The sequence below is a fragment of the Littorina saxatilis genome, linkage group LG5 (assembly GCF_037325665.1).
Source record: "Littorina saxatilis isolate snail1 linkage group LG5, US_GU_Lsax_2.0, whole genome shotgun sequence".
Lineage (NCBI taxonomy): Eukaryota > Metazoa > Mollusca > Gastropoda > Littorinimorpha > Littorinidae > Littorina > Littorina saxatilis.
The window spans coordinates 20,435,870-20,447,841 of NC_090249.1; the positions used below are offsets into that span (position 1 = coordinate 20,435,870).

General features: G+C 39.8%; 1 protein-coding gene across 1 annotated transcript; it reads left to right on the forward strand.

The window, feature by feature from the left end:
* The first annotated feature begins 83 nt into the window (after positions 1–83).
* On the forward strand, positions 84–10,882 carry LOC138966515 (PITH domain-containing protein 1-like). The gene is made up of 7 exons (XM_070338779.1): positions 84–229; positions 1,325–1,551; positions 3,863–3,906; positions 5,475–5,552; positions 6,474–6,578; positions 9,993–10,101; positions 10,566–10,882. The coding sequence occupies exons 2-7, from the start codon at positions 1,357–1,359 to the stop codon at positions 10,665–10,667; spliced, it is 633 nt and encodes a 210-aa protein (XP_070194880.1). The 5' UTR covers positions 84–229; positions 1,325–1,356; the 3' UTR covers positions 10,668–10,882.
* Positions 10,883–11,972: the final 1,090 nt, after the last annotated feature.

The following is an 11,972-nucleotide window of genomic DNA, read 5'->3' on the forward strand; positions in this document are numbered from 1 at the left end:
TTCCTGTGTGTCAGAGTGGGCGGAGGTACGTCTGAAAAACAGTTCGGTGCTCCAAGGGAAAAAACTGCTGAGAGTGTTGTCAGCAAAAGATTTGTGGTGTAATCTCCCTTGAACTATGGATGGGGAGATCATTCTAGTCTATCTCGTCAGTGCTCTCCCTTGTGCATGCAGACGTTTGTTTGAGTCACAGCAGGCGATTTATTCGAGATTTGCGAGGATTCAACAAGGTGTAAGTGTTTCAGTTTGTGACTCGTTCAGTAAGATATTTTGTTCGAGAGTGTGTAAGTACATGCGGTATTTTTTGTTTACCGTAGTGTGAAAATCTAATGAAACTGCCTTATTTGTGGGAATGCGATTCATTCAGTCGAGAAATTGAGAATCTTCCACAAGTTCGTCGTAAAAATAAAACGCAATTTATTCTGTTTTCGCTCTCAAATTACCATGGTGTCAATTTTTCTCTTCGTATTTTCGAATGCATGTTTTAACGATATAGCTTTCCAATTCAGTGAAAAGTGTACATAACATGTCAATGTTATTTGAATTATGAAATGTGAACATGTCGACTTTGCAAGAGTTATCATTATCAACTCTTGAGACAGTCAGTATTATTAATACTCGCTGTGTGCCTATTATTGTCTGCGCGTTCTCATTCGCATCGTATGCACCGACATACTCATTGTTCACATTCCTGACACCCTAAATAACTCATCCAAGGGTCTCCTGCAGTATGCAATCTTTTTTGTTCAATCAGCGGTCTTAATCCTGAATTAAATTCGAACGGAATTTTCCGCGAAGAAATGTAAATGAAGTCTTGAGTAAAATGTTAATTTTCTTGTTACAGTAACTTGAGTAAGGGTTTCTTTTATCTTCAAGTGATGTGTCGGCCAGAGAATTGTTTTTATCAAACAGCTTTTATTGTTGGGATTGTTTCTTTCAATTTATTATCAGCCTGTGCTAACAAGGGATTTGACTGAGAGAGTCAGGAAGAATAGTGTTAAAGCACAGCTATATTTACAACGTGAAAGTTAGCACAGCAAACTCGGGAATTCTCATGTACCAGTGCAAAATGTGTAAATGTACATTATAAGGTGTAGACTGAGTAAATGGCCATAGAAGTGTCTACTGTTGGGGGATGTCAATCACTCAATGGCAGCTATAGCTGTTTGGGAGAGCTGGCAACAGATATGTTTAATCTTGTGGTTGTACACTTATGTCATGTTGGTTCAGATAGAAGGGTATCGTTAAAGAAATGTTAAACACCTTGTTAGTTCAAGTCATTGTTATTTCTTTTCATTCTAATCATTGTTATGAATCATTCTTCCAGGATATATTTTGCTGTAATCTTCAGTCAACACCATGTCACATGGGCACAGCCATGGCGGTTGCAATCCAGGCGACCACAGCCATGAACACCCTGACTTAGAACTGGGGAAAATGTACACTCTGTTCACAAAGATTGACATCGAATCTGTACAGTGTCTCAACGAATCGATTGATGGTTCAGCAAAAAGGATATTTAAGCCTTGGGATGAGCGAAAAGATAAAGAAAGGGTAAGTGTGCATGTTGTTTGTTGTTTGTACAGTCTTTGTGTGATGTCTTCAGGGCCTCACATCCACGTCGGACATCGGACATATGAGGATATTTTTTTCAAATGTCCTATACATTTTTCATGCAGGAGGACAAATGTCCTATTGTTTTTGTCACAAAGTGGTCAATGTCCGATTATTCTATCATTTGATCCGGACATCGTCAGTACTTCTCAATTTACAGTAGTTTGAATGCTATTTTATCGGTGTATTGCGAAGCAATGTGCAGCAGACGAAATTAGACACTTTGTGCCTATAGTACCAAAGAGTTTCCAAGGCTCGCAACTCGGAATGCTCGAAGCCAGTTGAGAGTTGCCTCCCTTCGCGCTTTCCCCGAAAATAACAAACATGCCGCCAAAACGAAAACTGATCCCAGAAAAGCGACAGAAGAAATTACACTTCAAGTCCCTTTCCTCATCATCTGTCAGTAGCACGGAAACTGAGCTTCCTCCAGCCCCAGAGCAGTTAGAGCCCGATCGCACAGGTGAGAATGTCGATCGCGATAGTCAAACATCGGAGCCGAAGAAAGACACTACCCCCTCCCTCACCCCCACGCGTAACTTCGTCTCAAGCTGGGCGACATCATTCCCGTGTGTGTCGCATGACCCAGAGAGGAAACTTATGTTTTGCACCTCATGTCAGCACACAGGGAAGTCCAACACTTTTACCGTTGGCTGTTCGAACTTTAGCAAATCGGCCCTTACCGATCATCAAGAAACCAAAGACCATGCTGTTAGTGTGCAAGTGCCATCTCTCCAGAGAGACAAGGAGATAGTTGAAACCCGACAGCTGACAAAACAAGAAAAGGGGGCAGCTGTGGCAGTCAAAGCTGCTCACTTTTTTCCAAGCAAAGTATTTTTGTTCTTTTACCCTCGTGCCAAGAAACTAGTCAAGTTTAATTATATTTACGTTTTGTTACGGGAAAAAAATGTCCTATTGATTTGTTTTTGTTCAGGACAAATGTCCTATCACTTTTACATTGGCCAGGACATTTGTCCTATGCTACCTCTCATGGATGTGAGGCCCTGTGTCTTCTTGTACACATTTGTGAGGCAGGCCTAAAGGCAAATTTCTGTTTTACAACCATGAATAATTTTTTTGTTCTTGTTCTTGTTATTCAATGATTTGTGTCATGTGACACGCAAACACAGTTTAATTAATCCCCTTATGTTAGTTCTACCTTTCAGTAGTGGTGAAGTAGCAGCTATATAATATGATTTAAGTTATGGCCCACACTGGCAACACCATAATGTATGAAAGTTGCATTTAGTCGCCCATCACAGTATTATTCATGCCTGAAAGTGGTGAGTATTTTACTCGCCATGGCGAGTAGAAACATGTAACTGGCGAGTAAAAATGTTCATCTTATACTCGCCAAATACGAGTAAAGTTGCTGAAACAAATTGTTGGTTTGGCTTGTGAAGTTTGCTCTCTGGCTAGTAAATTTTCAGAATCACTAGCCAATTGCGAGTACACCATTTGTTGGACTTTCAGGGCTGTTATTGAATTCTGTCCTATCCCAGCCTTACCTGAAGCGTCTCTCTGTCATTGAATTGAGCAAGATCTTGTATTTTAAGTTTTGTTTTTGTACTGGTGCAGCTTAGTTTCTTTGGTCTGTGTGTGTGTGAAGTTTTGAGGAAACCCTCTCTTAGTCTTAAGACCCCCCTATTTGAGACTTTTTTCTTTTTTCTTTTTTTTTCTCAGACCTTTTTTTCATTTAAATGTTCTATTCAGATTTACACCCCCCGCGGGTTAGGGCGAAGAATTTACCCGATGCTCCCCAGCATGTCGTAAGAGGTGACTAACGGATTCTGTTTCTCCTTTTACCCTTGTTAAGTGTTTCTTGTATATTGTCAATGTTTGTAAAGATTTTAGTCAAGCAGTATACGTAGGAAATGTTAAGTCCTTTGTACTGGAAACTTGCATTCTCCCAGTGAGGTAATAATTATATTGTACTACGTTGCAAGCCCCTGGAGCAATTTTTTGATTGCTGCTTTTGTGAACAAGAAACAATTGACAAGTGGCTCTTTCCCATCTTCCCCCCTTTCCTCGTCGCGATATACGACACCAAATAAAGAAAAGAAAGAAAGAAATTCAGATTTACCTTCATTGTGAGACTCCCTCTCTGTTAGGCTTGCTTTGTTCAGATTATATTTTGTGTAGATTGGGGGGGGGGGGGGGGGGGTGCTTTCATTAAAGGCATTGTTTAAGGGTGGGGGTCGACCACCAGCTGTCTTCATAAACTTGTCTTACATTTTATTCTGATATTTTTCAGTACGTTGAAAGTGACACGGATGAGGAGCTGCTGATTAACATTCCGTGAGTATTTCACCACAGTGCGACCTAAGCCTTTTTTTGAGTCACTTGAGAAAAAGTGACTATGTAATCGGTCAGTGTTAGTCTGTCCGGCCGGCCGGCCGGCCGGCCGGCCGTCCGTAGACACCACCTTAACGTTGGACTTTTCTCGGAAACTATCAAAGCGATCGGGCTCATATTTTGTTTAGTCGTGACCTCCAATGACCTCTACACTTTAACGATGGTTTCGTTGACCTTTGACCTTTTTCAAGGTCACAGGTCAGCGTCAAAGGAAAAATTAGACATTTTATATCTTTTCTCGGAAACTATCAAAGCGATCGGGCTCATATTTTGTTTAGTCGTGACCTCCAATGACCTCTACACTTTAACGATGGTTTCGTTGACCTTTGACCTTTTTCAAGATCACAGGTCAGCGTCAAAGGAAAAATTAGACATTTTATATCTTTGACAAAGTTCATCGGATGTGATTGAAACTTTGTAGGATTATTCTTTACATCAAAGTATTTACATCTGTAGCCTTTTACGAACGTTATCAGAAAAACAAGGGAGATAACTAGCCTTTTCTGTTCGGCAACACACAACTTAACGTTGGGCTTTTCTCGGAAACTATAAAAGTGACCGGGCTCAAATTTTATGTGAACGTGACTCATTGTGTTGTGAATAGCAATTTCTTCCTGTCCATCTGATGCCTCATATAATATTCAGAACTGCGAAAGTGACTCGATCGAGCGTTTGCTCTTCTTGTTTGTTGAAGGGTTCATATGGCGTCTTCAAAAATGAAGAAGAAGAAAACATGTTGGGATATTCTCTGGAAGAATTGATATGTACAGTTTTATAAGCATCTGTTGGGTAGTTTTCTGGGATGGGATCGACATGGTGAGAGAAAAAAATATTTTATTTTTCAAAACTTACTGTAAGATCTGTGAAACAAAGGGACATAATGGAGCTACATTTGAACAACAACATTAACCCTTAGTCTGGTTGTCGCCACATATGTCGCGCTACTTTACATATACTGTCACCTGGTTGTCATGACATATGTCGCGCTACTGGCTCAGTCTGTTTGTTCGGTTCTGATTACCTCCCATGGATGCGAAAACCTATATGACCGATTTTCTTGATTTTTCTCTCTGTTAAATTCACCAGTGGCTACGTAACATCTGTTACAGAATTGCACCAGTGTAAGGGTTAACAGTCAGTGAGGGTGACTAAAAGAAGACAGTTGCATGTTTGTTCATTTCAGGGCTTCTAATTCTCTTCGGTGCCCGGAGACTGGTTCTGCATAGCTCTCACTTACTCTTGTTATCTGTATTTAAAGCGCTTGCGCCTCTTTGTTTCTTTAATTTTGTCATAAGTGCTCTGCCTCACTGGGCTATAATAAAAAGTTATTTAAGGATTCTTTGTATTGTTGTTTCAACTTTAATTTTTCTGTTGATTATATTTGTAAAGGATGGGACCTTTTTCTGATTTTTAGTGTGCTATTCTCTTTCATTTGAAAAACAAAATTGGGCTTTATAAAATAGATAAGGATCATTTAAGTTAATCACATGTAATGTTTGTGTTATTTGCAGATTCACTGGTAGTGTGAAGTTGAAAGGCATCATAGTCATAGGAGGAGAGGAAGACTCACACCCTTCTAAAATGAGAGTGTAAGACATTTTTTTAGCAATGCTATTTTTGTGTGTAATTTGAAAAATAAATGGAAACAAGATAGGGGTCTGCTTGACATTGTTACTGGACAAAAATATTGTTGTATTTGTTCATGGAGATCGGCTTACTCTGATAGTTGAGTTGTGTCTGTGGAAAATAGTGTTAATGATCTAAAACTTTCATATATGCACTGTTGGTTATATAAGAATTGTACATTTATTTTAATGTTATGTTTTAGTCGTCCGCTTGTCTTCATGTTTATGCGTCTCCAATGTAATTTCTCAAATTGAGATAAGAAAGTTAACTTGATTTGATATGATATAATCTGAATGACAGTATGTGTCCCTATTCCTTAAGAAGGCAAATGCGCTAAGAAAAATTCATTTATATGACTGGCATGATCACTTAGAATTAGTTATCTGGCTTTCACATCTATCCATTGATTGTTGATCAGATTTTGACCAAATATTTGTGAACGTTGACAAAATAGAATTTGCCTGCAAAACGCAATACAGCTGTCTATAGGGGCAGATCACTCCCCCGCACAGCCCATCAGACATTGTCGTCATACATTTGAAGCTATATATGTTGAATAAAAATGAACACAGTACAGCTAACTTCTTTGGATTAGCAGAAAAATACAGATAAAAGCTTGCTTTTGGGGGACTGAAGTGTGTTCTTATGTCTTCAAAAGGGTAGCTCATTCTACATGTTTGTGTCAGGTGTGCCGATAGCTACTCATAATTACAAAAAGTGCTGTTGACCAAACTAAAAAAAGTTAGCTCTACATTGTGTCTTCATAATAGCAATAGCTGCAGTTCCTCTGTCATCCAAGCAGTCCGCTGTTGTAGCATTAATTAGATGTTTCCTTCATTTGTTATCATACACTTTATGGCGCTCTTACCTGCATGTGTTTCCAGATTCAAGAACAAGTCATTCATGACGTTTGACGACACTGCCATGGAAGCGGAGCAAGAGTTTGAACTTCACCCGGATCCCGAGGGAGTATTGGAGTATAATCCAAAGTAAACCTTCTTTCTGCCTCCCCTCCCCGCTTAAAAAACCAAACAAAGCATTTCTTCAAGATTTGACTTTGACTGTCAGATTTATTTCTTAATTAACACAAAATATAGCTCTGACGACAAGGCAGCAGAAAGGGTACGTGGGCAGACTGGATAAGCTTTAGGTTACTCAGTGGCTTCGAAGTTTCTTTTTTCAGTACTGTAAAGGAAAAAAAACACATGCAAGACAACCAAATCAGTGTTTGCTTTATTATACATTTTCCGAGGCCCGCACATGTCTTGTTGTCAGAAATACACTGGAAAGATCAACAATTTTCCTCAGCCACCATTATTGTGCCGATCAGTTCAACATTGGGCACCTTTGACTCTGAACATCTCAGAAGTCTCTGCACATAAAGTTGCAAGGCTCAGTCAGCATCCCCTTTTCCTTTAGTTCGTTCCGGTGTGACGATGACATCTTGGTCCCGCCGTCACATTACAATTCTCGGCCTCATTGATCTTGTATAAACTCCACTCCAATTTTCTTCACATGCAAGAAACGGACATGCTTTTCGTCCTTAATTTCACTTACCGTATTTGACGGATTACAAGACGCACCGTTTTATAAGCCGCACTCCCGACTTTTAACAAAAAAATTGGGACGAGCCACGTATAGGTCGCGTCACTATATTAGCCGCCGTCGAAAAAAATATAATCAGATCGTGTCAATCAATCAAAACAACCAGGCAAACGAAAGTACGGTATTTGGCGAAATCGGCTCCAAGAATAAACAAGTGAAACAAAGAAGAAAAGTAAAAAAGTTTGAAGAAAAATATAACACACTGTGTCACACACAATTTGTAACCAACACACACATGTAGTCCCGCCCGGAATACGCTTTTTTTGGATGATTTACGACTTTTGCGCACATTTCGAGCAGACGAAAACTCAACATGGCGGCTCCCGCTCCTCCAACTATCGCGAGACACAAAAAAAACAAAATCTTGCGTGCGTGAGATCCTGATACATCCGGTGTTTCTCTGTACGCTATCTTGTCACGACGACTTGTTGACAAACGAAGATTCGCGAAAGAAAGAGAAAAGCGCCGAGTCTTCAGTAGAGAGCTAATAAAGTACCGGTAATCGCTAATCGAGCGAAATGAAAATCCGCGGCGACTTCCATTAGGTGAATGCTATTCAAGTTTAGGTAACGTTTTAGCCGCATCTTTTTATAAGCCGCAATGCGATTTTTTTTTTTAAAAAGTCGCGGCTTGTAGTCTGTCAAATACGGTACAGTAAAACCTGAGTCTAGCGGACCCTTGTTGTAACGGCCACCTGCTACATACGGACAGTTTATCATGGCACGAACACAATTTCAACAATAACTAACCTTTAACGGGCGGACACCTGCCATTTACGGACGCGGACACGATTTTTCGGACCGTAGGAAGTGTAAACACTGTCACAAACGGACACAACGTACATAAAAACGCAACTTCGAAAACTCGACTGTTATGCAGTCAGTGCTCAGCAGCCGTAGCCGTAGCACAAATGGTTGTTGATTGGTTGTCCTGTCCCTTTTCTGACCAATCAGTGGCTTGTTTAGATGGAGACCCACTTTCGCTCACTCACTTTCGCTTCGCTCACTTTCGCTTTTCCGCATTGTGGATACAGTTGTTGTTGTTTGCTACATGTATCATTTGTTTACTCACATTTTCAGTGAGTCTCATGTTCAATCCAATACATGTAAATACATACTACAGGACTGACAAAAAGTGTCTTGTTCATTTTACGTGCTCTTTGTAAAATATTGCCCCGGCCCCTCCACCTGTGAAGAAGGGACACCTGTCTAATAGGGACACTATTACCATTCCCCAAGGGTGTCCGTTAGAGACAGGTTTTACTGTAATTAATTTTACCAGGAAACATTTCAGTCTCGAGTATATATCGAGGGGGTAATGTGACGGCGGGGCCAAGATAACATCGTTACACCGGTCTCTGACCACCAAGCTAGCTATCTCAGTGTCAAGGAGGCTGATGCATCGTAACGTATTTTATTACCGGAATCGCTGGCCGCTCCTGATTAAATTACATATTCTTACTCCGAATCACATAAAGCATTGACGCAGTCTAGGATGGTAAGGTCTGAAAAGGCTACCCGTCTTAAACAATTTTAAAGGGAAGCAACCCCACCACAAAAAGTGTAAATGGAGCCATGGTAATGACTACAGACCAACTTCTCGTTCGTATTTGCATACGAGAATAACGGTATTTTTAACGGCACTTGAGCCAAAGCGAGGCTCACTTCCTTCCGTTATCTCGTCGTGTCGTCTGCGCTGCATTTCAGTCGGTTTCGTCGAAGTTTTCTGCTTTTGTTTTTGCATCGATAAAGTACTTTAGCGCTTCGACAAGCAAGATGGAGGATGATGAGTTTGAAATTTTCTTTCGAGTTGTTTCTTGACAACAAAAAGTATGCGGAATTGGAACGAATTACCGAGGAAGATCTTCGCAATGAACTGTGTATCGCGGTGAAAAAAATGACAGTTCGTCAAGTCACAGTGACGGTTACGAAACGGAATTTACGAAAGTGCAGATGGATACAAACAGTGGCTGGTCCAGTTTAGTGAAATGACAGGGGGCCAGTTTCTGGCAGGGATTTTTAGAGTGAGTTAGATTTTTCTTTCCCACCACCTTGTTGAAGCTATCTGCTTTATGTGATTCGGAGTAAGAATATGTAATTTAATCGAAAATTTTATAAGTAAATTTTCATTTGATTAATATACTTACCCGAATCACATAGTGTATGCCCTCCCCCCAACCCCGCTTATGGTTTTTTAGTTTCTTTAAAACCGTATGATCTTGACCACGTGTTGAGGAGCGGTAGTGACGTAGTACACACCAAGGGGAGGTAACTCCCCGGGTCTGTAGTCATTACCATGGCTCCATTTACTTTTTGTGGTGGGGTTGCTTCCCTTTAAAATTGTTTAAGCCGGGTAGCCTTTTCAGACCTTAGCATCCTAGACTGCGTCAATGCTTTATGTGATTCGAGTAAGTATATTAATCAAATGAAAATTTACTTACACAAATTTTCGATTAAACGGTCATGAAGGAATCGGGTTGATATGTTCAGGAGGAAGATTTGACCATTTGACTTTCCAAGTTTGAACACACATGCACACACACACATTTCTTAATTTTTGACATACTGTACTTTGATTATACACAGTTAGATACAGTTTCAAACAGTCATTAGCAGTACAAGTTGTTGTTGTAGAACACACACACATGCACACACACACACCCACACACACACGCACACACGCACACACACACACACACACAAATACGTGATTAGGCTAAAGAAATTTGATCTGCGAAAGTGGATTTAATTCCCTTCTGCTCTTATATGTATTACATACTTTCCTGTGATAATGTGCAGAATTGCAAGATTCAACAATGTGAATGACCTCTCCCTTCACTTTCCCGCCAACTTTGGAAGTGAAACTACTCGGATTTATTACATTGGCTTGAAAGGGGACTTCACTGAGGTATGGGAACTCGCTTTGCAGTGTAGTTTGAGTTGAGGGACTTGTATTAGAGTCAATATGTTTGTTGCTTTATTCTGATACTTTTAGCTTTTATCATTGAAGGTACATGTAGATGAATAAATGAGTTTTAAATTTACCGTTTAGTTCTATGTTTTTAATTGACTGCTCAATAGTTCCCATTGATTTCCCTGCAGCCTCTTTTTTGTTTTGTTTCTTTGATTGTTGTTTGTCTAAATAGTATTGGTTCCCTCAAGTAGCATGATTATTGACATATCTTTTGCTTTTGAGAACCCATTTATTTTTTTCAGATTTTCTGTTCATTACCAAAGATTTACATCCATTTTGAGACTTTCTCCTTTTCAAAGAATTAATTTTCTAGGATTTGTGAGGGTCTTGAGGTCCAGTTGTACTTAAAAGTCACTTTGCAGAGATGGAAATTTAATCCTAAATGTTCTGCTGTGCAGGTGAATCGTCAAGAAGTGGTCATTGCAAACTATGAACTCAAGCCAAACCCAGCAGATCACAAGCAAGATGCATTGGACCCTCCTGCCAGTTTCATCTCTTGATCTCAACAGCCCAGCTTCAAATTTGTGTAGTTATAAGCTCCAACCCCATCTCTTATTTCAGCCGAATCTGTGCTGACGGATGAGTTGCCTGTTAAGAAAGGGCTATGTTTTGTGCATTTGAAATTGTGTTTTTTTTTCTAATTGAAAGCCTGCAAGGAAGTTGTATGCAGTGATATGGGAGCCCCTCATTTTGAATAAATGAATTAGAATTGAAACGTTTGTGTTGATGAATTTGGTTAATTATTTTCTAAGACCTGTTGTTGAAATGGTGGTCAAGTGTTTGAATGACAGTTGTCCCATAAGAGCACAGCTGAGAACTGAGATTGTTGTACAAATGATATTCGTATGTATGCAGAGTATTGGTCTCGTTTCATTTTGGCACAGGCTTACTGTGCCTTTAAGGGCCTGTTTTGCAGTTGAAAGCACCATGCTAATGTAGAATACGCTGTCATGTTTACGTCTTACAAGAAAGCGGGTAAGTGAAAGTTTTCTGACTAACTGATTACCTTTTCAATGGAAGCCCCTTTCTTTAAACACCTCAATTTCAGAACCCACCCCTCAATTTCTGACCCCCCCCCCCCCCCCTTTCAAAACTAGTGTTCATAACGTAGCTCTGAAAATGTACATCAATTTTAAGACTCCTCCTTTTTAAGAACTGATTTTCTCAGATGTTTTCGAGATCAACGAAAACATACAAAACGCAGTATAATTATTAGAAAATTAGGTCTCCATATCATACCCTCTTCCTCGCACGTGATAAGTAGACTCATACTTCTTAGCGAAATAATTGATATGTTAATAATCAATACAGGATATATTATATGATCATTATCATTAATGACAACTTCTAAAAATTAACAATGATTACTGAAAGTCAGAGGCAGGCGCAGAACACTGTGCAAGTTCTGGATATAAGTATTATAGACAGCTATATGCACTGAACTAAAAACATCAGCTTTGCAAAGTGTTCTCAACGGCAGAATAATCGCACCTATAATTGTTATACATTATGTGCAGCCAGAATGTTGCTTGGGTAAAAGGCGTAGCAAAACAACTGTAGATGGTTGATGTGGGTTACTGCTGAAGGTTATTAAATTACTACATGAAACAATTAGGGTAAATGCCACAAAAGTGCATCATTATGTAGTTTTTTCCCATGTCAAAGCAGGTTTACACGCATGCTGGGACACATTTATGTATCGGTGGTTAGATTCGTGAGTTGAATTTCCCTGCCGGATCCTGATAACTTGACCACGTTGTGCTGTGATTGACGCTAATACATTGTTTTCCTGTTTTTCCCCGTTA

Bases quoted from the DNA above. Each gene is read 5' to 3' on its own strand.
- LOC138966515 (XM_070338779.1), top strand. From the start codon at position 1,357: ATGTCACATGGGCACAGCCATGGCGGTTGCAATCCAGGCGACCACAGC. The intron at 5,553-6,473 runs GTAAGACATTTT...ATGTGTTTCCAG, and splicing joins CACCCTTCTAAAATGAGAGT to ATTCAAGAACAAGTCATTCA. The intron at 10,102-10,565 runs GTATGGGAACTC...TCTGCTGTGCAG, and splicing joins TGAAAGGGGACTTCACTGAG to GTGAATCGTCAAGAAGTGGT.